General features: G+C 38.1%; 1 protein-coding gene across 4 annotated transcripts in view; it reads right to left on the bottom strand.

Moving 5' to 3' along the window:
* SPAG9 (sperm associated antigen 9) overlaps positions 1-27,919 on the bottom strand; it is a 150,358-nt gene that overhangs the window by 110,923 nt on the left and 11,516 nt on the right. For 3 of the 4 annotated variants that reach the window (XM_005890268.3, XM_005890270.2, XM_070389674.1), the window contains exon 2: positions 9,763-9,883. In XM_005890268.3, the coding sequence (XP_005890330.2) occupies positions 9,763-9,883 (121 nt within the window). Of the gene's footprint in view, positions 1-1,016; positions 1,035-9,762; positions 9,884-27,919 lie in introns of those variants that run through there. The other variant, XM_070389675.1, reaches the window with a different exon arrangement.

Genomic DNA, 27,919 nt, shown 5'->3' with positions numbered 1-27,919 from the left:
AGTCTAAATTATCAAAGGTATGTCACCCCATGGTGCTAAAGAATAGTTTATATCTTTGTTATTCTGGATGATTTTCTGAATATTATTTTGGCCATTATTTTCTCCAACCTAACATTTCCAGCAAGTATCTTGACAGAAACTATCTACGGCTTTCTGTATTTCATGTTTTGTTTATCTGTACTATGACTATGAAAATCAATATTATATTTTTAGATATATGAGTTAACCATCAAGATCATATACAAATTAAGAATCTTTCACTCTTTTCTCAACATACTACTTAGATCAACACCACAGCACAGTCAATGGACTTGGTTTTCTCAAGGCCTAAGTCACATGAGATGGTATAGTATTTAAATGAAAAGTACATTTAAATGTTGGGAAGAGCCATATCTTCACAGTCCTGAATGCCATTAAGTAATCAGTAAGGAAATGAAAAGAAAAGTAGAAGGGATGGGAAAGTGGGAAAGAAAGGCCCATCTGGGCAAAGATGGTAGACAACCCCTAAAATCTCAAGTATCATAAAGCTAACCTATACCTATACTGTTGTATCATATCTGAAGATATGAAGAACAATCTTAATCAAGAAAAGATTGTTTCTTGTCTAATAGTTCTCATGTGAATCCAAACTTCAAAATAATCTCAGAAAAAATCCTAAAATCATATCATTTTACTCAATCTAGCCACAAGCTGAGATTAACTTGAAATAAACAAGATTCTGTTCATCCTTCCTATCCCAAAACAACATATAACTAATCTGCCAATTTTTAAGCTGTTAATATTCAATGGGAGATAAAAATAAATCAAGGCATCAAAAAAATTAAAAAACAAAAAGAGGGGAAAAATAAGAGAAGAATCAAAAGACTAATTCAAAATGTTTCCCTCAGAATAGCTAATGAAGATACTTTAGCCTCGTTTTAATTGCTCTTTCTTTCCATTCATCTTTCCAAAGAGCAAGAGGATATGATTAAGACAGGAAGAGCCACCTGCTCTACCTGCTCAAAATCAGAGCTTACCTCCTTAGATTGATGGCCTTTGCCAAGTTTGGAACACCTTTTCCATCTGTTGTCTTCTGCCCCATCAGACTGCTGATAGGCCTATGGGGGGAAGAAAGAGAAACAGACCTGCTAGAACTCCATATCCAACTCATTATTTGCCTTCTCAAAAGGAATCATTAATTCTTACTATTCAAGGAAGGCAGATAATCCAACTGTTACTTGGCCTCAGAAGACGGACATTGGTCTTTCAGAAGCTTTCCTTGAACAATTTAGCATTAAACGTCTCACCAGGTAAGCAAGAATCAAATGCTCACTTGAGAGCAAACAAATCAGACACAACCACATCAAAACAGCAATTAAAACCTCTGCTCTGCCAATTAAGTCCTTCACCATGTCCCTAACCTTCAACAAAAGATTTTTCAAACCGATATTATATACCACCTAAAGTCTCTTTGTAGGGAGAATCCATGTTTTCCCTCAGCACATATTCCTATGTATCATCTTCATGACCAAGAACTACTTCCTCAGGATCAACCAAAAACAGCAAATTCATTTTCTCTGATTAAATCTTCCAAATTTACAGAAAAACAACTTGGTATCTTCCTTACTCATTTCTTTAGTAAAGAAGAACCAAACCATTCATGCTTATTCTGTTCTCTAAGCTCAATCACCATCAATTCTTTAGCTCTTACTCATAAAATTAATTTTCCATGAAACTTTATTCTAGATATTAATTATGAACTTCAACCTTCTCAATCAACAACACGTCTACAGAAATCAAACACTCCAAATACAGATTAAAAAAACATAAAACAGATCTGAAGGCCACATAGGTATTACCTAATGAAGCAGAAGCAATAAAATGTTAGTATTTGCATAAATACTATCTTGCATATCCTGTGCCAAATTGCTTCCCTCTCATGTACTCTTTAAAAAAAATCCTTATATAAGGCCTATTAAATATACAGATATTCTTAGTATTGCAAAGAACTAGATTCAAGTTAAATGAACTATAAAAAACTTTCTATATAGTAAATTTTATTTTTGTAATTTTTTAAAATCAGGAAATATAAATCTGAAACTTTAAAGCTACCTTAACAGATATGCTTTCAACAAAAATATAAATCATCATATCTCTTTACATCACTCTAAAAATAATGTAGAAAGGGATTGCCTACTGACAAGATAAAATTAAAACAGAAGTAACTTATTAGAGTATTATTGAAATTCTGAAAGTATTAACATTCTTTGCCAATTGCAAAGTACAGTAAAAATGCTGATAAAGCTCTGTATTGGCCTGAAGCTATTTTTGGTTTTTTTAATAACTTAAGAAATAGTGACAGAAAATATTTAGGTCCTCTCAACTATTAACTTTGGAGAAGGCAATGGCACCCAACTCCAGTACTCTTGCCTGGCAAATCCCATGGATGGAGGAGCCTGGTAGGCTGCAGTCCACGGGGTCGCTAGGAGTCGGACATGACTGAGCGACTTCACTTTCACTTTTTACTTTCCTGCATTGAAGAAGGCAATGGCAGCCCACTCCACTGTTCTTGCCTGGAGAATCCCAGGGACGGGGGACCCTGGTGGGCTGCCATCTATGGGGTCGCACAGAGTCAGACACGACTAAAGTGACTTAGCATAGCAACTATTAACTTTAGTGTGAAATTATACCTGTTAACTGAAAAAGATTGTTTTTCTTCTGTGTTGTGAAAATTCTACTTTATCAACCATATCATTAACAGATAGCCCTTACTTTTAAATAATAATTCTCAAATGTGAAGTATGTTTTAAGCCATTTATTCCTTTAAAATTAAAAATATGTTAATGATTTTATTGCCTTCCCACTATGTTCCATCTAATGATGTGCTAATTCTTATGATCAATAAGAAGAGCTCTCTTTCCAGTAACTCTTTCAGGTAAAGACTTGAAGGTATTTCATTAGACTAAAATCAATGCCAAACTTGAAAAGCAAATACGGGAGATAGAAGTATAGAAAGGTCAGAGTATAAAACTCTACCATAAAATGTTTTCAGGTGTCAAAAGCATTTTTCCATTTAATTTTAAAAAGTGGATTTTCATTCAAAGGAAGAAAGGGAAGAATCAAAGTTGCTTAAAATCACTAAATCTTGCCATTTTCTACACAATTCAAGAAAAAAGCATCTCTTTTAAACTTGAGGGCAACAAAATTTTCCCAAGGAAAAAATCAAATAAATAATAAACAGCTCTGTAACAACTCTGGGGGCTAATATGTTGTAAATAAAGATTCAAATTCATGAGTTATAAAAAATTAAATGGAGTTTGCTACTAATTCTTACTTCTCCAATTCTGTACACATTAAAAATGGCCAAATACTACTAAATACCAAAACCCACTAAATGTTCATATTCTCTGACCCACTTCTGTAACTTTGCTCATGTTCTTTGACCTACTTCTTAGCCACCAGGGAAGCCCAACTATATCCTAAGAAAATTACCAAAGAGGGCAATCCAGGTGTGACAAAAATATTCATTATGAGTTGCTACACTAGGAAAAAATGTCCAGCCAACCAATAGAAATTTTTTTATTTTTTTTAATTCACCTATATTTACTTTTTACAATTCATGTATTCCTTCTTTCCAGAAAGGATTTTAGGTATCTTAACAATTCACTATATATGTATAAAATTTGGACCAAGGAAAAAACAATTTAAACACACCATTCAAGTAATATGGGCCAAACCAGTTGTTATGGCTGTACTTCAAAAGTTTATTCTGAATTTCTGAGTAGCCAAGGTAAAAAACCAAAGTAGCCATTAAATAATTCTCAGAGAAAAGGAGAAAGCAAAGTTCAGCTTCTATTGAGGGATGAGGGGTGTGAGCACACATTTAAAAAATAATTATTAAACATTAAATGCATGAACATTCACATTATAGGGGTCCCAGAAGGAGAAAAGAGAGAGAAAGGACCGAGAAAACATTTGAAGAGATAATAGCTGAAAACTTCCCTAACATGGAAAAAGAAATAATCAACCAAATCCAGGAAGTCCCAGAAAGGATAAACCTAAGAAGGAACACACTGAGACACATAGTAATCAAACTAACAATAATTAAATATAAAGATAAAATATTAAAAGCAACAAGGGAAAAATGACAAATTACAAGGGAACTCCTATCAGGCCAGAAGGGAATGGCATGACTTATTTAAAGTGATGAAAGGAAAGAACCTACAACCAAGCATACTCTACCCAGCAAGACTCTCCTTCAGATTTGATGGAGAGAAATCAAAAGCTTTCCAGACAAGCAAAAGTTAACAGAATTCAGCACCACCAAACCAGCTTTACAATAAATGCTAAAGGAACTTCTCTAGGCAGAAAACAAGAGAAGGAAAAGTCCTACCTACAGAAAATAAACCCAGAACAATTAAGAAAATGGTAATAGGATCATACATATCAATAATTACCTTAAATGTAAATGGATTAAATGCACCAATCAAAAGACATAGACTGGCTGAACAGATGAAAACATGTTCATGTACACACTTCCACTTCCCACATCACTCTGCTTGACCCCCCCCCCAAATTGTATGTAATTATTTTTTATTGTTAGGTTAATCATGTTCCCATTATGACTTGCAATTGCAATTATCTTTCATTTTTTATCTGGTTATTGATTATGAAAATTGATAAACATCTTTTACTATTGTGATTATGTAACTATTATTCACTTAATACCACTGTATCATGACTGGTCAACAGAATTAGAATTCTATATCCCAAAACTGCCATTTAATAGAAAAACCTGTAATTATTTTTATTTTGATTGAAAGATTTTATTCAATTCCATTAATTCAATGAATAGTTACATCTACACAGGAGATAACTATGCCAGAGTTCTTGATATAACAATGAGCAGAGAGCTCAGTCTTACCGGATTTGGCCCTTCTCTAGTCAGACAAGAGCAAAATTTGTGGGTCTCAAGATTATTTTTAAAGTATATTCACCATCCCTCCTAGCTTTTGACACTGACATTGACAAATTGATCAGTCGTGCCTGACTCTTTGCGACCCTATGGACTGTAGCCTACCAGGCTCCTCTGTCCATGGGATTTTCCAGGCAAGAGTACTAGAGTGGGTTGCCATTTCCTTCTCCCTGTAAGCACTTTTTAAAGTCCAGATATATATCAGAATTATCTTGGAACTTTTTGAAAAATACAAATGCCCAGTTATTGCTTTTTTTTTTTTTTTTTTTTTCAGAGCTCCAGATGTGTTTTTAATGAGCTGCTGCTGCTGCTAAGTCGCTTCAGTCGTGTCTGACTCTGTGCGACCCCATACACGGCAGCTCACCAGGCTCCCCCGTCCCTGGGATTCTCCAGGCAAGAACACTGGAGTGGGTTGCCATTTCCTTCTCCAAGAGCAGCCATATTTAAAAACAACTGGACTATATGAGGATCTTTTATTTTTATCTAGTTTGTTTCACTTTTTCTATTTCATATTCAGTGTTCCAATTTCATTTAGTTTGTTTTCCAATTTCTCCATCTATTTTCTTTCTCAAGCCTTTAGTGTAGTAGAAAAGCTTTTGTATACATATATCTTAAAAAATATGCATAATACATATATATATTAGAAAACTTACAAATTTTTGCCTAACTAAAAAATTTATGACATTTTGATTCCACTTGTTTGACTTAGTATGAATAGAATGCTAGCTTTCTAATTAAAAAAAAATAGATACACAACAAGCAACAAAGGTTTACTATATAGCACTGGGAATTATAGTCAAGATTTTGTAATAACCTATAATGGAAAATAATTTCAAAAATAACATGTGTATATATATAACTGAATCACACACAAATACACAAAAGAATTCTACTTTTTGAAATTTACTAGTTTTATCTTTCTGTCAGTTTTTCTAAGTGTCCTATGGATGTCTAATAATGTATGAGATACAAAACTTTAAATATATTTGTGTAGGATATTAATTAAATATAAATCTATTATATTTAAATTATTAACATCATTCAATATGCTCTATTCTTATTTTTTCTGCATTTGATAAAATATTCTCAAATGTTAATATGTCTCACTATAATTATTTTTTCTGATTTTTGCTTTATGTATCTTTCTTGTTAAGGTGTCTAATGGTTTATGATGTCTATCTTCTTTGTGAATTGTACCTTTTGCCATTAAAAATATTCGTTTCATTTAAAATAAATTTTTAAAAATAATGATTAAAGATTATACAATAAGGAAAATACCTATGATAATGTTAAAGATAAAAAATTATGTACACACTATGTAGTGATATAAAAGCATGATACATATGGAAAGGTGAGATGGTCATACACATAACCTTTTTCCCCCACAAAATTATGATTTCCTTTACTGCAATGACCATATCATGCTGTTCTGTGCCAAAACATACCTAGGGGCTAAATGCTAGGCAGACAGTAGTAGTTTAATATTTTTTAACTTACTAAACTGTCTGTACTTACTTGACTTAATCAAGACAGTACTTGGTTTAATAAAAATAGAAATAATCAGTATATAACAGAAATAATACAAAAAGTGTTTTCTGATGAAGAATTCATTGCTACCACTATCAATGGTAAGGTTGACTGTAGACACCTTTCATAGCTGAAAAGCACCAAAAAGGCCTCAATCCACAACTTCCTTCTACCACTCCATATGTATTTCAAATTCTTCCTTAAGGCTCACAAGAGTTAACTACCAAGAGGTGTTAATATTATTCTCAAATAAAACAATATGCGTCCTTTTAAAAAATGCTTTATTCATGTTTGAAAAGCCAGAATATTTCTTAGGTAGTTCAAATTTTTTATAAGAGAGCAACCAGAAATCTCCAAAATCAAACATGACCATAAAATTATAACAAAATTTTTGTATCATCAAAAATTTAAAAATCACACCACAAAAACCTGATAGATTCCATAGTATTAAAAGTTGTCAAGTATGTCCTTTAATTCAGTTCCTATTTCTTGACTTTTTCTTGCTTCTCAAATAGCAAGTAACTACATAAAAATTTCCCCCTTTAATATAAGTAGTAGTCTGAAAGCAGACCTTGGACTTTCACTGAGACTGCTTTTTATAAGGGGTATGTGCCCTCAAACACGTCAATCAAAACTGACAGTCTTTTAAAGTTAAAGACTCTAACATATTTATAAAACCAAGCATGGAAACTGGATGATATTGTTATCATATGGACTCAAAAAATAGTACAGAAAAAACTGATCCATCCTTCCTCTCTATAGGTATCATCATCAGTAATTTCTTTGGCCTTAAATGCTTAAATATAGATGTTCAGAACACTAAAAAACACATTTAAAAAAAAGATGTTGGGTTACACTGACTCTAATAAAAATCACTACCCAGTCTTAAAATATAAAATAGAATTAAGATTAAAGTCAAGATATTATGTATCCTATTATACAAAAAAGAATTTATATACTCTGACATCATCCATTTATACATGCTTCCATCTTTTTACAAAACATTTTCCCAGTCCCAGTTTTCCTGTAAGATGAAGCACTGAAGATACTTTAAAATTACCTCTTACCAACAACTTTGTTAAAAAACAAAGGGGCTTTGATTCATATTGGAGACCTGGGGAAGCAAAAACTAAAGCAGTAAAATGAAAAAGGTCAAACTATGTTTTCCTACCTATAATTTTTTTCAGATGTTTAAAATGTGGTAAAATAAAGAGAAGAAAAATTTTAGATATTCTTAGATTTCATATCATACTCACTCAGAGAAAAATATAAGAGAGAGGAAAACAAGTAGATGGAAAAGATTCTGAAGTATCAAAGGAGAAGGGAGCAAGTCCCAAAGCATTCATAAAAGGAGACTCATGATAGCCTTAACTCATGGACCAAGAGATTATTAGTTTTGCACTTGAATGGTCAATTTTGATTAACCACAGTTTTAAGTTCTTTAACTGTTATTTAGACAAGATTTATTTAAAATTGGAAAAGCAGGAAAAAAGCAGAGGATGACAGATATCCAGGGGGAGAAATTCTTAGAATATTATATTAATAACAAAAATAAAGTTTTCCTATCAAATTTAGCTCAAGACCACATCCAATATTTGGTGAATAATTTACTCATCCCTTTCATAAAGAATTGTCAATTATTTTTAAGTGACACTGTATTTTTAAAAATCACCCAATTGTGTTCAGTCACCCAATTGTGTCTGACTCTTTGTGACCCCATGGACTGCAGCACAACAGGCCTCCCTGTCCCTCACCATCTCCCAAGTTCATGTCCATTGCCCAAGTTCATGTCCATCGCATGGTAACCATGGTAACCAGTACAGTACTTTTGAGAGAGAAATGAGGGAATGGATACCAAAGAATATGACAATTCCAAAAAAGGTAGGTATGACTCACTAGACTGGATAAAATATTAATTTTCAAAGCTACTGTTATTATTGCTTCTTGGCCTTTTGGCTAAGATCAAGTGTAAAAGCTACTGTTATCAAGTATAAGGTAATTCTTCCTTTAATAATTTCCTATCACAGAAGCAGCTTATTTAATGCATCAAAAGATTCTAGATAGGGTGTTCCTTTCAAAGTCAAAAGAATATTTTCGTACACAAAACTTGATACTCCTCAGAAGTGAAGAGGAAAATGTACAGGTAAAAGAGTGAGAGGGTTGTTCTGTCGCAACTGTAGCTTTAGTGTTTTGTTCTAAAATATGTCTTTGATATGAAAACACAATCAAGTTAGTTAACAAAGGAACAGTACAGCACTCAAGGTATCTACAAGCCTAAAAAACATGACACATCACTCACTCTGTCTCATTTTGGTTGTCTTCCATTACCAAATACCCATTGGCTCCCTTCTATGACATCTGCTTAATAGCCATGTGAGTTCTCCTTGAATTCTAAAATGCTTAAAACGCAAAATCCCAATGATTCTAAGTTTAGCTCTACTGAACTCTTCCAGAGTCCTAAAAGCAGCAGTTATTACACACATTCTAAGCCTGATGAAAGTTATTCTTCATAAATGCCAGTGCTTTTACAGCAGTGTCGCTATGTGACCATAAAGGGTGATGTGGGGAGAGTAACGCTGGGCATCTCTTGTTCCCTAGAATTCTAAAAGTCTACAATTCTGGGAGAAAAAACTGGAGAGCAACCTGCCTGAATTAAACATGAAAATATGCCATGATGTTTCTTTTTTGAATTTTGACTTAATTAGGTCCACTTTCATTAGCCAAAAGGGGGAACTTGTCTATAGAATTACAAACAATCATTATTTTTGAATCAAGAATATATGAAATTATATTGAAAATAAAATGATTTTGAAAAATGACATTCTGTAGCCCTAAATGCCCTCAGTTTTCCATTAGAGAGGAATGAAAGAGAATTCAGTAATTTTTTATACATACTCCAAAGCTAGAGTTTCTTTTAATTTTTAAATTTCAAAGCAATACAGAAACCAATGGAACTTTGTGTTGCTGATTAAAATTTGAAGAAATGATCCACATGTACACACTCCAGAATCCTGTATAATGGATACAGTATAATGTTAACTACTATTCAATGTAAACTACAAACAAAACCCGAGAGGTAAAGTGAAGAAGAGAGTCCTATAGGTATCTGACTTGGGTCATTCCTGCAGACATGGGTACAACATGAAAATGTGAACAAAAAATACTAAAACTAGATCTCAGATCTCTCTCTTGAGTCTGGGGTGACAATTCCAAGCATATATTTGGAATCCTAGTCAAATGTCAGGATGAGTCATTCCACTCTTTTAACATATTTTACTTACTCTGGTCAGCATAGTTTTTGGCCTTGAGTTCAAGTTGTCTTGTTTGAGATTCTAAAGATTCCACTCTGGTCTGTAAATCTTTTTTTTCTTGTTCTTGAGAGTCTTCAAATTCAATGAATTTCTAATAAAGAAGAAAAAATACATTATTTTCATTAGATAAATGAAACTTATTAACATTATAAACTCCCGTGTTTCTTGGTATCAAGAATCACAATTAGCCATTAACTACTCAAAACAGTCTCATGTAAAGGTCTAGGGGACTTTCCTGACAGTGCAATGGTTGAGATTCTGTACATCTACTAAGGGAGCATGGGCTTGATCCCTGGTCACGGGAACTAAGATCCTACATGCCTCACAGCATGGCCTCAAAAATTTTTTTTTAATTAAGGTTTAACTTCCTGATGTTCAAGCTGGTTTTAGAAAAGGCAGAGGAACCAGAGATCAAATTGCCAACATCCGCTGGATCATGGAAAAAGCAAGAGAGTTCCAGAAAAACATCTATTTCTGCTTTATTGACTATGCCAAAGCCTTTAACTGTGGGTATCACAATAAACTGTGGAAAATTCTGAAAGAGATGAGAATACCAGACCACCTGATCTGCCTCTTGAGAAATCTGTATGCAAGTCAGGAAGCAACAGTTAGAACTGGACATGGAACAAGAACAGACTGGTTTCAAATAGGAAAAGGAGTTCGTCAAGGCTGTATATTGTCACCTTGTTTATTTAACTTATACGCAGAGTACATCATGAGAAAAGCTGTACTGGAAGAAAAACAAACTGGAATCAAGATTGCCAGGAGAAATATCAATAACCTCAGATATGCAGATGACACCACCCTTATGGCAGAAAGTGAAGAAGAACTCAAAAGCCTCTTGATGAGAGTGAAAAAAGAAAGTGAAAAAGTTGGCTTAAAGCTCAACATTCAGAAAACGAAGATCATGGCATCCAGTCCCACCACTTCATGGGAAATAGATGGGGAAACAGTGGAAACAGTGTCAGACTTTATTTTTCTGGGCTCCAAAATCACTACAGATGGTGACTGCAGCCATGAAATTAAAAGACACTTACTCCTTGGAAGGAAAGTTATGACCAACCTAGATAGCATATTCAAAAGCAGAGACTTTACTTTGCCAACAAAGGTTCGTCTAGTCAAGGCTACGGTTTTTCCTGTGGTCATATATGGATGTGAGAGTTGGACTGTGAAGAAGGCTGAGCACCGAAGAATTGATGCTTTTGAACTGTGGTGTTGGAGAAGACTCTTGAGAGTCCCTTGGACTGCAAGGAGATCCAACCAGTCCATTCTGAAGGAGATCAGCCCTGGGATTTCTTTGGAAGGACTGATGCTAAAGCTGAAACTCCAGTACTTTGGCCACCTCATGCGAAGAGTTGACTCATTGGAAAAGACTGTGATGCTGGGAGGGATTGGGGGCAGGAGGAGAAGGGGATGACAGAGGATGAGATGGCTGGATGGCATCACTGTCTTGATGGACGTGAGTCTGAGTGAACTTCGGGAGTTGGTGATGGACAGGGAGGCCTGGCTTGCTGCGATCATGGGGTCACAAAGAGTCGGACACGACTGAGAGACTGATCTGATCTGATCTGAAGGTTTAAAATCTCCAAATATAGAAGGGAAAAGATGACAAAATAATGTTTATGAAAATGTATCTATTTCATTATAATATGCATTTCAAAGAAAATATATAAATCTTTTAACTTAGCCTATAACATGTAAAACAGAAAAGTACAGAATAATGAAATATCAATAAATATATATTAAATGATTCTCTGAATAATGAACAGTCTTCTAAATTACCTGAACCACGTGCTAGCACATGCTAGAAATATCTCAATTAATCAAATTTACTAAAATCACTCTCATTATGGAGTTATCAATAAATCTCTCTTCATCTTGTTTTACGAATTATTTTATCTGCATCATCTGGCAACTGACTACTCATTTCTCCTTAAAAAAATTTTCCCCCAATTTGATCTTTTCCTTGTTTTCCTCCCACTTTGCTGGTTGCTCCTTCTTGGTCTTCATTCCTCCTCTTGTCCCCACTTTCTTAACGCCGGTAAGCTCAGTCCCTGCACAACTCTTTTTCTTCGTTGTTTCTTCTTATTACCTAGTGACCATAATGTTAAATGCTAAATGAATGCTAACAACCTCCAAATTTCTAACTCAGTCTCTAGCCCAGATCTGAATTCTAGATTTGCAATGTTCAAATGCCCACTGGACAACTTCATCTGAATGTCTAATAAGAGTCTTAGGGCTTCCCTAGTGGTCTAGTGGATAAGAACCCAACTGCCAATGCCAGGGTTCAAGCCCTGCTCCAGGAAGATCTCATATGCTGCAGAGTTAACAACTAAGCCCAGTGTCCTAACTCCCTCAAACCACAACTATTGAGGGCTCCTTACAGCTGGTGCTTCACAAGAGAAGCCACCGCAATGAGAGAAACTCATTCACTGCAGCTACAGATAGCTCCCACTCTCCACAACTGGAGAAAGCCTGCATGTAGCAACGAAGACCCAATGCAGCCAAAAATAAATAAATAATTAAAGAAAAATAAAAAAGGAACCTTAAACTTAACATGTCAAAGCTTGTTCCTCCTGGTCTTACCTAGCTCACTAAATTACCATGGTCAATTGCTCAGGCTCAAAATTCTACTTCAATCCAATCCACTGGCAAATCTACCTTCAGATTTGGCCACTTCTCATCATCTTCACCACCATGCTGCTCTGTGCCACCATTATCCATTGCCTGGAGAAGTGCAGCAGCAGTATTTTCCAAACTGGCCTCCTACTTCCACCTGTGTCCCTTTACAATGCATTTTCCACACAGTAGTTAGGGTGACCCTTTTAAAAAAATCACATCAGTGTACGCCTATGCTGAAAATACTCTGATTTCATTCTTCCAAAGTCCTTAACCATAGCCTCCACAGGACCAATATAATCAATCATACTCTTACTTATCTGACATCATCCTCTAATACTCTTCCTTCAGATATTTAAATGTCTCATTCTGCCCTCACCTCCTTAATATCTTTATTCAAATGTTAGCTTCTTACTAAGACTTTCTTTACCCATCATATTTAAAACTGCAACACCCACTCACTACTTCTCTTGTTTCTTCTTCTATTGCACTTATCCTCATCTAAAACACTATCAGTTCAGTTCAGTAACTAAGTCATGTCCGACACATTGCAACCCCATGGGCAGCAGCACGCCAGGCTTCCCAGTCCATCACCAACTCCTGGAGTTTACTCAAACTCATGTCCACTGAGTTGCTGATGCCATCAAACCATCTCATCCTCTGTCACCCCCTTTTCCACCACCTTCAATCTTTCCCAGCATCAGGGTCTTTTCAAATGAATCAGTTCTTCACATCAGGTGGCCAAAGTATTGGAGTTTCAGCTTCAGCATCAGTCCTTCCAATGAATTTTCAGGACTGATTTCCTTTAGGATGGACTGGTTGGATCTCTTGATGTCCAAGAGACTCTCAAGAGTCTTCTCCAACACCACAGTTCAAAAGCATCAAGGCGCCCAGCTTTCTTTATAGTCCAACTCTCACATTCATACATAACTACTGGAAAAACCATAGCTTTGACTAGACAGACTTTTGTTGGCAAAGTAATGACACTGCATTTTAATATGCTGTCTAGGTTGGTCATAGCTTTTTTCCAAGGAGCAAGTATCTTTTAATTTCATGGCTGCAGTCACCATCTGTAGTGATTTTGGAACTCAAAATATAAAGTCTGTCACTACTTCCATTGTTTCCCCATCTATTTGGCATGTAGTGATGGAACTGGATGCCATGATCTTAGTTTTTTGAATGTGGAGTTTTACGCCAACTTTTTCACTCTCCTCTTTCACTTTCATCAAGAGGTTCTTTAGCTTTTCTTCACTTTCTGCCATAAGGGTGGTGTCATCTGCGTATCTGAGGTTATTGATATTACTCCTGGAAATCTTGATTCCAGCTGGTGCTTCATCCAGCCCGGCATTTTGCATGATGTATTCTGCACATAAGTTAAATAAGCATGGTGACAATATACAGCCTTGACGTACTCCTTTCCCTATTTGGAACCAGTCTGTTGTTCCATGTCTGGTTCTAACTGTTGCTTCTTGACCTGCATACAGATTTCTCAAGAGGTAGGTCAGGTGGTCTGGTATTCCCATCTCTTTGAGAATTTTCCACAGTTTGTTGTGATCCACACAGTCAAAGGCTTTGGCATAGTCAATAAAGCAGAAGTAGATGTTTTTCTGGAACTCTCTTGCTTTTTTCATGATCCAACGGATGTTGGCAATTTGATCTTTGGTTCCTCTGCCTTTTCTAAATCCAGCTTGAACATCTGGAAGTTCACAGTTCACATACTGTTGAAGCCTGGTTTGGAGGATTTTGAGCATTACTTTGCTAGCGTGTGAGATGAGTGCAACTGTGCAGTACTTTGAGGATTCTTTGGCATTGCCTTTCTTTGGGATTAGACTGAAAACTGACCTTTTCCAGTCCTGTGGCCACTGCTGAGTTTTCCAAATTTGCTGGCATATTGAGTGCAGCACTTCCACAGCATCATCTTTTAGATATGAAATAGCTCAACTGGAATTCCATCACCTCCTCTAGCTTTATTCGTGGTGATGTTTCCTAAGGCCCACTTGACTTCACATTCCAGGATGTCTGGCTCTAGGTGAATGATTACACCATCATGGTTATCTGGGTCATGAAGATCTTTTTTCTATAGTTCTTCTGTATATTCTTGCCACCTCTTCTTAATAGCTTCTGCTTCTGTTAGGTCCACACCATTTCTGTCTTTTATTGAGCCCATCTTTGCAAGAAGTGTTCCCTTGGTATCTCTAATTTTCTTGAAGAGATCTCTAGTTTTTCCCATTCTATTGTTTTCCTCTGTTTCTTTGCGTTGATCACTAACTAGTAAGGCTTTCTCATCTCTCCTTCCTATTCTTTGGAACTCTGCATTCAAATGGGTATATCTTTCCTTTTCTCCTTTGCCTTTAGTTATTTGCCTCAGCTATTTGTAAGCCCTCCTCAGACAACCATTTTGCCTTTTTGCATTTCTTTTTCTGGGGATGGTCTTGATCACTGTCTCCTGTACAGTGTCACGAACCTCTGTCCATAGTTCTTCAGGCACTCTGTCTATCAGATCTAATCCCTTGAATCTGTCACTTTCACTGTATAATCATAAGGGATTTGGTTTAGGTCATACCTGAATGGTCTAGTGGTTTTCCCTACTTTCTTCAATTTAAGTCTGAATTTGGCAATAAGGAGTTCATGATCTGAGCCACAGTCAGCTCCCGGTCTTGTTTTTGCTGACTGTATAGAGCTTCTCCATCTTTGGCTGCAAAGAATATAATCAATCTGATTTCAGTATTGACCATCTGGTGATGTGCATGAGTAGAGTCGTCTCTTGTGTTGTTGGAAGAGGGTGATTGCTATGACCAGTGCGTTCTCTTGACAGAACTCTGTTAGCCTTTTCCTGCTTCATTCTGTACTCCAAGGCCAAATTTGCTTGTTACTCCAGATATCTCTTAACCTTCTACTTTTGCATTCCAGTCCCCTATAATGAAAAGGACATCATTTTTGGACGTGAGTTCTAGAAGGTCTTGTAGGTCTTCATAGAACCGTCCAACTTTAGCTTCTTCAGCATTACCTTAGAAATGAATCGCGGTCATTCTGTCATTTTTGAGACTGCACCCAAGTACTGCATTTCAGACTCTTCTGTTGACTATGAGCTACTCCATTTCTTCTAAGGGATTCTTGCCCACAGTAGTAGATATAATGCTCATCTGAGTTAAATTCACCCATTCCAGTCCATTTTCGCTCACTGATTCCTAAAATGTTGATGTTCACTCTTGCCATCTCCTGTTTGACCATCTCCAATTTATCTTGATTCATGGACCTAACATTCCAGGTTCCTATACAATATTGTTCTTTACAGCATCAGACTTTACTTCAATCACCAGTCACATCCACAAGTGGGCGCTGTTTTTGCTTTAACTCTAGCTCTTCATTCTTTCTGGAGTTACTTCTTCACTGATCTCCCGCAGCATATTGGGCACCTACAGACCTAGGGAGTTCATCTTTCAGTGTCCTATCTTTTGCCTTTTGATATTGTTCATGGGGTTCTCAAGGCAAGAAAACTGAAGTAGTTTGCCATTCCCTTCTCCAGTGGACCAGGTTCTGTCAGAACTCTCTACCATGACCCATCTGTTTTGGGTGGCCCTACAAGGCATGGCTCATGGTTTCATGAAATTAGACAAGGCTGTTGTCCATGTGATCAGTTTGGTTAGTTTTCCGTGACTGTGGTTTTCATTCTGTCTGCCCTCTGATGGATAAGGATAAGAGGTTTATGGAAGCTTCCTGATGGTAGAGACTGACTGTGGGGAAACTGGGTCTTATTCTGATGGGCGGGGCCATGCTCAGTAAATCTTCAATCCAATTTTCTGTTGATGGGCGGGGCTGTGTTCCCTCCCTATGGTTTGACCTGAGGCCAAACTATGGTTTGGCCTCCTTCATGCCCTTATCTTCATTACCTCCAATGTAAGGAGTCACTCCGTGCCCCCAACCCTGCACCAGGCCACCGACAGCCCATGCCTCTGTTGGAGACTCCAGGACACTCACGGGCAAGTCTGGGTCAGTCTTGTGGCAGTCACTGCTCCTTTTTCCTGGATTCTGGTGCACACAAGGTTTTGTTTGTACCCTCCAAAAGCCCGTTTCCCCAGTCCTGTGTAAGTTCTGGCGGCTCTATGGTGGGGTTAATGGCAACCTCCTCCAAGAGGGCTTATGCCATACCCAGGTCTGCTGCACCCAGAGCCCCTGCCCCTGTAGCAGGTCACTGCTGACTCGTACCTCTGCAAAAGACACTCAAACACAGTTCTGGCTCAGTCTCTGTGGGGTCTCTGGTTCCTATATATTTCAGTAATTTATCTTATTTATTACCTGCCTTGCCTCACTAGAACGTAGGTTTCATGAGAGCAGGGATTTGTTTTGTTTGCTGTTGGATTTCAGAGAAGGCAATGGCACCCCACTCCAGTACCCTTTCCTGGAAAATCCCATGGACGGAGGAGCCTGGTAGGCTGCAGTCCATGGGGTCGCTAAGTTGGACACGACTGAGCAACTTCACTTTCACTTTTCACTTTCATGCATTGGAGAAGGAAATGGCAACCCACTCCAGTGTTCTTGCCTGGAGAATCCCAGGGATCGGGGAGCCTGGTGGGCTGCCGTCTATGGGGTCAGAGTCGGACACGACTGAAGCGACTTAGCAGCAGCAGCAGCAGCTGTTCTATTTCCAGTGCAAAGAATGACAATGGTGCATAGCAGGTGCTCAAATATTTGTTAAACAAATGAATAAATGAAAAATTTTTCAGAGTAAAAAAACTGAAACTCATATAGAAAAATGTATAGTTCACAAATAAACTGGTTGTTGTAGTTCAGTTGCTACGTCCAATTCTGCAACCCCATGGGCTTCCTTGTCCTTCACTATCACCCAGTTTGCTGAGATTCATGTCCACTGAGTTGTTGATGCTATCTAACCATCTCATCCTCTGCCACCCTCTTCTCCTTTCTCCTTCAATCTTTCCCAGCATTAGGTCTTTTCCAATGAGTTGGCTCTTCTCATCAGGTGGCCAAAATTCAGCTTCACCATCAGTCCTTCCAATGAATGAACAGGGTTGATTCTGTTAGGAAATAAATATCACTAAATACACTCTAGTTTTAATATGAAATTTGCTATTACCTACTTCATCTATCCTGAAACTTTTTAATCACTGTAGTAGACATTCTGCACACACTATCTTCCTTTGAAGAACTTCTCCCCAGTTTCAGCTCATACAATTTGCCTAGTGAGGACTCCACCTCCCTAGGTCTGGGCACACAACCTGAACCAGACTGACCAGAGTGCTCTCTCTGGGACACGTGCTAGTTTTTGGAAAGAATTATACCTCTTCTCAGCTGAAGAGACGGAAAGAGCATGCCTCAAAACAAAATCAACGTAAAAGAAAACAAAGAACATGCGGCAGAGGCAGCAAGGAACCCTAATGAGAAATACTATTTGAGTCTTAGATTCAATATTTCCTGGAGCCAGCATTTCCCAATTGTTTTATTTTTTCAGTTACATTAGCCAATAAATTCTATTTTTATAGAGGGAAAAGGAGTACATCAAGGCTGTATATTGACACCCTGCATATTTAACTTATATGCAGAGTAAATCAGGAGAAACACTGGGCTGGAAGAAGCACAAGCTAGAATCAAGATTGCCGGGAGAAATATCAATAACCTCAGATATGCAGATGACACCACCCTTATGGCAGAAAGTGAAGAGGAACTCAAAGCTGGAGGAGGGGCTAGAAGGAGATAACCCTTCCTTTCCCCTGGTATTCAGTAAGCTTCATCCTTTCACCTCTTCTGCCTTGAAAAATGTGCTCTCTCAGGAAGTGTTGATTGCTCAGCCATGTCCAACTCTTTGTGACACCATGGTCTATAGCCCACCAGGTTCCTCTGTCCATGGAATTCTCCAGGCAGGAAAACTGGAGTGGGTTGCCATTTCCTCCTCCAGGGCATCTTCCTCATCCAGGGATTGAACCCGGGTCTTCTGCATTGCAGACACATTCTTTACCATCTGAGCCACCAGAGAAGCCAGGGAAGCTCTTGCAGGAAATGAACTGACAGACTCATCCACACTGAGGTTTACATGGTGGATAGGGCTTCACTGCTAACTTCTCTTGGGGTATTTTAAGTGTAAATGGTGTGAAATTTAAGAGCTGAACCAGGAAAATTGGAACTTTATACACCAGAAAGTACACTGTGCTTTCTCAGAGTGCACATCCTTGGGGTCCACCCATATGGCCTCACTTCTCACAGCCTCATAGCTGGATGAGCCCCATCTCCTTTTTGAGATGCTTTCCCTATGTTCTGCAAACCACAGGTTCTGGGGGTCCACACCATTTCTTGGTTGTAAGGCTGTTTGATTCTTTATCCAAGGAGGAGACAATTACAATGTTTTGCCCCAAAGCCCCCACCCGTCCCACCTGGGAGGGCTGGCTGGGCTGGTGTCCCTTTGGTGGCCAGTTGCTCTTGGATCTCCAGATGAAAGCTCCAGGCCATGCCACTGATCTGAACCAGAACAACATTAACAAGAATAGAATAATAGAATTTATTTTAAATACCAAGGCAAACTACCTATGAGGTATTCAAGTGCACCATATGGAATATTTATTTGTAAAGGTGTCTCATTATTTGGAATCTAACTGGTACAACCAACATCAAAGTTAGCAATGTGGATCAAAGTCCTTAGAGAATGAATGAAAAAAGTGTTACTTTTATCATACTTTAAGAGCTTTGATATATTACCTCATCTATAGTGTGATCCTACAATTATAAACTGGAGGAAAAGTAAGTGGGCAAAAGAAAAGCTTTGGAGGCCTATATTAAAATGGCTGTTTAACAGTAATGGGATTTAGGATGACTTTATCTTTTTTCAATAGCCTTATTCTTAAGTAGTCTTCAGACTTCCCTGGCAGTCCAGTGGTTAAGACTTCCCACTTCCAATGCAGGAGGTTCTGGTTCTATCCCTGTTCAGGGAACTAAGATCACATATAGGGTTAGTGAAGCCAACGACAAAAAAAGAAGGAAGTCTAAAGATCCTGGGTTTTCTGTTTTTGCAATAAACATGTAAAATTAATAAAGGAAAGGGGGAAATGCAAACTGTAGGCCTATACCCCTTTAAAGGTGGCTCAAGAGCTAAGGATGAACCTTGATTTACTTGCATTTCATCTCAGAAAAAGCTTGATCTATCAAGCATTCATTAATATTATCATTTATCTGACCAAAAATTTTTGTTTTTTTTCCTAATGTGGCTGCATGTGGTCTTAATTACAGCATGCAGGATCTTAGTTTCCTGATCAGGGATTGAACCCATGTGCACTGAATTGGGAATGTGGAGGCTTAACCACTGGACAATCAGGGAAGTTTCCAAGAGCATTTTTTGAAATGCAGTTAATCAAAAAAATCTGAAATGGAATACTGAAACAGAGGGAAATCAATGTGAAGGGATAATTCAGTTTTAATTATATACAACTGGCCCCCTGGAGAAGGGAAAAGCTACCCACTCCAGTATTCTGGCCTGGAGAATTCCACGGACTATATAGTTTATGGGGTCACAAAGAGTCAGACACAACTGAGCAACTTTCACTCACTCACTCACTCATGGAGATAGTAAAGGACAGGGGAGCCTGGCATGCTACAGTCCATGGGGTCACAAGGAGCTGGAACACATCTTAACTATTGAACATGTTACATATACACCATGACCGTGTATTAGACCTGCTGAAGTTGAATGCTAAAATACAAGAGTGATGAATTTCAGGATTAGAATATTGAAGTGTGGATCCATTCCAGAAAGCTTATTATTACTATAACTTGCATGAAACAGTACTTTTAGGGAATTCCCTAATGGTCCAGTGGTTAACACTCACGCTTTCCCTGTGGGGGCATAGGTTCAGTCCATAGTCAGGGAACTAAGATGCCACAACCTTGCATCACAGTCACCAAAATAAAAAGAATAACAGCTTTTATTTAGGCAAAGTAAATAGGATTTTGGAGGCTGTACCCTAGCCAGAGACAGTTAAAAAAAAAAAAGTAAATGAATGCTCATAAGAAACCTGTAAGCATTCATCATTGATTTAATGTGATTCAATTTCTTGCCAGCAGCGTAATTTTATAAAAATGGCCACCCTACACATTACATTTAGCAAATGGTAGGGTTAGGGCAATATCAAAATCAAGGCAGGAGAGAGGCAGTTTCTCAAACTACAAAACAATACTATCCTAGAGAATTCTGGTTCCTTTCCCCCAACACAGGAGAGTCTGTCAGATCCCTATGTTGGTATAGGATACACACCTCTCCACAACCCACCTGTTTATCCATCCGTTTTTCTAAGCTACTCTCACACACAGTTTTTTTAAAAAGTGTTAGGGGACTGGGATAAAAGCCCACGAATGGGCTTTTTCATCTTGTGTTACCAATACATTTTCATTAGATACTCCTTTCTCCTTTCAATAACTAATTGGCCAACAACAAATGTGACTCCAGACAAACTCTCTTGGGAGCAATGAGAGTTTGAGAGTTTTAAAAAAAAAAGTCAGTATACAAATTCACCTCAGGATTCAAAAAGAATAATCTTTGTGATGAAGCAAAATGGTTTCAAGTTCAGATGGCTTATAGGAGCTGTTCTGCCACAATGTTCTGGAGAAAAACAAAGGTTTGAAAAGGCATGGTCCTTAAGCTAAAAAAAAAAGTCCCTAGGACTGTTGCTTATTGGAAAAAGATAGTGAAGTGAAGTGAAAGCCATTCAGTCGTGTCTGACTCTTTGCGACCCCAAGGACTATACAGTCCATGGAATTCTCCTGGCCAGAATACTGGAGTGGGTAGCCTTTCCCTTCTCCAGGGCATCATCCCAACCCAGGGATCGAACCCAGGTCTCCCACATTGCAGGCGGATTCTTTACCAGCTGAGTCACAAGGGAAACCCAAGAATGCTGGAGTGGGTAGCCTATCCCTTCTCCAGCAGATCTTCCCGACCCAGGAATCGAATCAGGGTCTCCTGCATTGCAGGTGGATTCTTTACCAACTGAGCTATGAGGGAAGCCCCAGTGAAAGATATTAACAGACAAAAAAACAAGCAAAAAACCTCTACAACCTTTAAAGTAGTAACTTTGTATATAGTATTTTTCTTAAAAAAAAAAAAAAACCACCAAATAAAAGGCTGACTTACCGCTCAGAATCTACCATTACCCACCACCCCCATTTACTCTGCAAAGTGGGGGAAAGAAACATTTCCATTATTTTAAATAATTATTGTTAAACTCAGTTCATTTAAATATAACTGTTTTTCAATATAGTATCTTTTAAGAAATAAGAGTACAAACCATATTATTAAGCAATGCCTGAGGAATGTAATTCCCCAAACCCTCCCCAATCCAAAATGCAGAAAAAACTTCTAATACAAATGACTCAGTTTCTTTAAACCTAAATAACAAAGTGGGGGTGTGGGGTAGGAGGTGAGCACTTACAGATGATGAGATGCTTAAGAGACACAGAGAAAGGAAAAGGAGAAAGGGAAAGATATACCCAACTGAATGCAGAGTTCCACAGTATTGTAGGTGAGATAAGAATGCCTTCTTAAATGAACAATGCAAATAAAAAGAGGAAAAGAACAGAATGGAAAAGACTACAAATCTCTTCAAGAAAACTGGAAATATCAAGGGAACATTTCATGCAAGGATGGGCATGATAAAGGACAGAAATGGTAAGGACCTAAGAAAAGCAGAAGAGATTAAGAAGAGGTGGCAAGAATACACAAAAGAACTATACAAAATAGGTCTTGAAGATCCAGATAACCACAATGGTGTGGTCACTCATCTAGAGCCAGACATCCTGGAGTGTGAAGTCCAGTACTTTCTAAGTACTACTTTCTAAGTACTTTCTAAGTACTACTACGAACAAAGTCAGTGGATGTGATGAAATTCCAGCTGAGCTCTTTCAAATCCTAAAAGATGATGCTGGTAAAGTGCTGCACTCAATATGCCAGCAAATTTAGAAAACTTAGCAGTAGCCACAGGACTGAAAAAGGTCAGTTTTCATTCCAATCCCTAAGAAGGGCAATGCCAAAGAATGTTCAAACTACTGTACAACTGCACTCATTTCACATGCTAGCAAGTGATGCTCAAAATCCTTCAACCTAGGCTTAAACAGTATGTGAATCGAGAACTTTCAGAGGTACAAGATAGATTTAGAAAAGGCAGAGGAACCAGAGATCAAATTCCCAACATTCACTGGATCATAGAGAGAGCAAGGGAATTCCAGAAAAACATCTACTTGTGCTTCACTGACTACGCTAAAGCCTTTGACTGTGTGGATCACAACAAACTGGAAAACTCTGAAAGAGATGGGAATACCAGACCTCCTAACCTGCCTCCTGAGAAACCCCATATGCAGATCAAGAAGCAACAGCTAGAACTGGACACGGAACATCTGACTGGTTCAAATTTGGGAAAGGAGTACAGCAAGGCTGTATATTTTCACCCTGCTTATTTAACTTATATGCAGAGTACATCATTCGAAATGTCAGGATGGATGAATCACAAGCTGGAATCAGGAAATATCAACAAAGTCAGATATGCAGATAATATCACTCTAATGGCAGAAAATGAAGAGTAACCAAAGAGCCTCTTGATGAGAGTGAAAAATGAGAGTGAAAATGCTGGCTTAAAACTCAACATTCAAAAAACTAAGAGTATGGCATCTGGACTCCTCACCTAATGGCAAACAGGTGGGGGAAAAGTGGAAGCAGTAACAGATTTTATTTTCTTGGGCTCCAAAATCACTGTGGACAGTGACTGTAGCCATGAAATTAAAAGACGCTTAGTCCTTGGAAGAAAAGCTATGACAAAACTAGACAGTGTATTAAAAAGTAGAGACATCTACTTTGTTGACAAAAGTCCATATAGTCAAAGCTATGGTTTTCCCAGTCATGTATGGATGTGAAAGGTGGACCACAATGAAGGCTGAGCACCAAAGAATTGAAGCTTTCGAACTGTGGTTCTGAAAAAGACTCTTCAGAGTCCCTTGGACTGCAAGGAGATCAAACCAGGCAATCCTAAAGGAAAGTGACCCTGAGTATTCATTGGAAGGACTGATGCTGAAGCTGAAACTCCAATACTTTGGCCATCTAGTGTGAAGAGCCAACTCATTAGAAAAGACCCTGACGTTGGGAAAGATTGAAGGCAGAAGGAGAAGGGGATGACAGAGGACGAGATGGTTAGATGGCATCAGCGACTCAATGGACATGAGTTTGAGCAAGCTCCAGAAGATAGTGAAGGACAGGCAAGCCTGGCTTGCTGCAGTCCGTGAGGTCACAAAGAGTTGGGACACAATCGAGCGTGTGAACAACAACTAGTAGGTCTTGTAGGTCTTCACAGAACTGTTCAACTTCATTGGCTTTAGTGGTTGGGGCACAGTCTTGGACTAGTGTGATGCTGAATGGTTTCCTTGGAAACAAACACAGCTCATTCTGTCGTTTTTGAGACTGCATCCAAGTACTGCATTTTGGACTCTTTTATTGACTATGAGGACTTCTCCATTTATTCTAAGGAATTCTTGCCCACAGAAGTAGATATAATGGTCATATGAATTAAATTCCCCCATTCCCATCCATTTTAGTTCACCAACTGCTAAAATGTCTATGTTCACTCTTGCCATCTCCTGAAATAAAAGTTTACTATTCCTCATAGTAAGTGTATGCTTAGTCGCTAAATCATGTTCGACTCTTTTGGGACCCCATGGACCATAGTCTGCCAGGCTCCTCTGTTCAGAGGATTTTCCAGGGAAGAATATTGGAGTGGGTTGCCATTTCCTTCTCCAGGGGACCTTCCCAACCCAAAGATCAAGCCCGCAGCTCCTGCACTGCAGGTGGATTCTAAACTTTTCTTCAAAACACATCAATTTTTTTTACTAAACAGTTCAGTTGTTACTATAGGGTACTACTGCTATATCCTAATTAGAAATATCTATCAAAAAATTCTAAGCCTGAGATGGCTGGATGGCATCACCAACTCGATGGACATGAGTTTGAGTGAACTCCAGGAGTTGGTGATGGACAGGGACACCTGGAGTGCTGCTATTCATGGGGTCGCAAAGAGTCGGACATGACTGAGCGACTGAACTGAACTGAACTGAACTGAAGCAATAGTTAAAATTAAGGGTTGGCACATAACCATCATTTGTGTGGAAAATTTATTCAGCTAGAAGAAATTTTCAATCAGTAACTTAGAAATAAATATTTGTGGCTAAAACTAATTACAAAGCAATCAGAGCCTTCTTTCCTATGAGGATACAGTGAGAAAACTACAGCCATCTATGAACCAGGCAATGGGTTCTCATCAGACTCTGAATTTGTCAGTGTCATGACCTTGGACTTCCCAGCTTTTAGAACAGTGGAAATAAATATTTGTTGTTAAAGCCACTCAACCTATGGTATTTTTGTTATAGCAGCCTGAGCAGACTGAGAGAGAACAGAAGTGGCTGACACCACCTCTTCTCTCTGTTTCTCTTGAAAGCAGCCTCGATGCCCAGACTTCTGAATATTAATTTTTAACCATGAGGTATACTGTAAGAAGTCCAGAGTCTTGGCCTGGACTTTGATGCCAGCACCCTCTATTTCTAAACTTCCTACTGTGAGGAAAAACTTGAACAAACAAAGAAAAAACCCTAACAAAATAACAACCACAAAAACAATCAGAGAAGGAATTCCCTGGTGGTCCAGTGGTTAGGACTCTATGTTTCCACTTCAGGGGGCACAGGTCCAATTCCTCGCTGGGGAACTAAGATCCTTCAAGCTGTGTGGAACAGTCAAAAAAAAAAGAGAGAGAGAGAGAATCATGGTGCTAACATGATTTTTAAGTAGTCTACAATATTCTGATTTTTAAGTAGTCTACAATATTCTGACAACAGTTTCAGTGATCTTAATATTTCAATTTTTTAAATGCCTAAATATTTCTAGAATATCTAGTATGTTATGCCTAACATTTCATATCTAAATAATGACTCTACCTATCTAAATAATGAGAAAACTGCTTATCCTTTTATAAACTTGTTTGTCCCATCTAACACGCCTGCCTCTTTACTCTGTGTCACCTCACCTTTATTTCCTGTGTAACACCTATCACAATCTGTAATTAACTGGTTTGTTATTACAATATAAACTGTAAGAAAGGAAGGGCTACTTTTCTTGTCTGATCTGTTTGTGGACACATTCCCAGAGTCTAGAATACTGCCTGGCTCAATAAATATTTCTTTTTTCTGATCATTCATGTGTCCTGTTTATCTCCCTATGGGAATGGGATAGAGAAGAACTAAAAGATTATGGAGATTCCTCTCAGCCCTTAAAAAAATACCTGCAGGAAAAGCAAGTAAAAATACATTTTAGGGACTTCCCTGGCAGTTCAGTGATTATGACTCCGTGCTTCCAATGCAGGGGGCATGGCTTCTATCTTGGCCGAGAAACTAAGATCCCACGTGCTTCCTGGTGTGGCCAAAAAATAAATTAAAAACAAAACAAACAAAAAAAAAAAACAAGATTTTAAAAGAAAAAACATTTTATTTAAAGCACAATAACAGAATCGAGAAACACAAAAATCCTAAATCCATCCCCTATAGAGGATCTAATCAGTAGAAGCGCAAATTACAAGGAAAAAATTCTTCTTAGGCTCTATAATCCTAGTGGAGCAGGTCAGCAATCAGAAACAAGGTATCCTAAAATATATGTAAGACTTAAAAAAAGTTGCCAGAGAAAACATTAAATGGAGGGTAGTTTCTCAATTTGGAAAAGGCAATGGCACCCCACTTCAGTACTCCTGCCTGGAGAGTCCCATGGACGGAGAAGCCTGGTGGGCTGAAGTCCACGGGGTCGCTGAGAGTCGGACACGACTGAGAGACTTCACTTTCACTTTTCACTTTCATGCACTGGGGAAGGAAATGGCAACCCTCTCCAGTGTTCTTGCCTGGAGAATCCCAGGGACGGGGGAGCCTGGTGGGCTGCTGTCTATGGGGTTGCACAGAGTCAGACACGACTGAAGTGACTTAGCAGCAGTAGCAGCAGTTTCTCAATTTCTGCACTTCAAAGCTTAAAAGGGAAAAAATGATCCATTATACTTTTATACTATAATCTTAAAAAAAATTGAGACAATTTTAATTGCTTTGTAGAACTCAGGTTTAAATTTCCATTTATAGAAAAGTAGTTAAACTGCAGTAATTTCTTCCTTTCCAGATGAGTGCCATTAGTTCACTATAAACACATTAACTTACTCATCTCTATAACTGACACATGCTCTGCTCTAAAAAATGAATTCACAGACCTCCCTGGTAGTCCAGTGGTTAAGACTCTGCGCTTCCAGTGCAGAGGGTGTGGGTTCAATCCCTGGTTGGAAAACTAACATCCCATATGCTATGCAGTACAGAAAAAAAAGAGCAAAACACAAACTCAAATGGAATACTAGATATTAGAAAATGTTCTCCTATGTAAATAAAATTGTCACTATATGGTAGAATCCTTTAATTTTTAGGATAAGTACTTTAAGTACTGAAGGGCGAAGTGTCATAACATCTGCAATGTACTTTGAAATCGTTCACAATGTAAAAATATGTGTATGTATACATGTTGTGTGTGTGTGTGTGTGTGTATAAAATTTGTTGTTGCTGTTCAGTCACTAAGTTGTATCCAACTCTTTGTGATCTCATAGACTGCAGCACACCAGGCAGGCTTCCCTGTCCTTCCTATCTCCTGGAGCTTGCTTAGACTCATGTCTGTTTAATCGGTGACCTATCTAACAATCTCATCCTCTGCCACCTTCTTCTCCTTTTGCCTTCGATCTTTCCCAACATCAGGGGCTTCTCCACTGAGTCGGCTCTTCACATCAGGTGGCCAAAGTATTGGAGCTTCAGCATCAGTCCTTCCAATTGATTTCCTTACATTTAAGAATTTGATCCATTTTATTTTTGTGTATGGTGTTAAGAGAATGCTCTAATCTCATTATTTTACATGTAACTGTCCAGTTTTCCCCCCACCATTTATTGAAGAGACTGTCTTTTCTCCACTGTATATCCTCGCCTCCTTTGTCTACAGACCAAGTGACCACTAACTGAAGAGCAAGGAGAGATAAGAAAACCTTTTTCGGTGATCAATGCAAAGAAATAGAGGGAAACAATAGAATGGGAAAAACTAAAGATCTCTTCAAGAAAACTGGAGATACCAAGAGAACATTTCATGAAAAGATGGGACAATAAAGGACAGAAATGGTATGGACCTAATAGAAGCTGAAGATATTGAGAAGATGTGGCAAGAATACACAGAACTATACAAAAAAGATCTTCATGACTCAGTAACCATGATTGTGTGGTCACTCACCTAGAGCCAGGCATCCTGGAGTCTGAAGTCAAGTGGACCTTAGGAAGCATCACTCCACAAAATTAGTGGAGGTGATGGAATTCCAGTTGAACTATTTCAAATCTTAAAAGATAATGCTGTGAGAGTGCAGCACTCAATGTGCCAGCAAATTTGGAAAACTCAGCAGTGGCCACAGGACTGGAAAAGGTCAGT

This window comes from Bos mutus, chromosome 19, assembly GCF_027580195.1.
Source record: "Bos mutus isolate GX-2022 chromosome 19, NWIPB_WYAK_1.1, whole genome shotgun sequence".
In the NCBI taxonomy this organism is placed as follows: domain Eukaryota; kingdom Metazoa; phylum Chordata; class Mammalia; order Artiodactyla; family Bovidae; genus Bos; species Bos mutus.
This window is presented reverse-complemented; position numbering and strand designations above follow the sequence as displayed.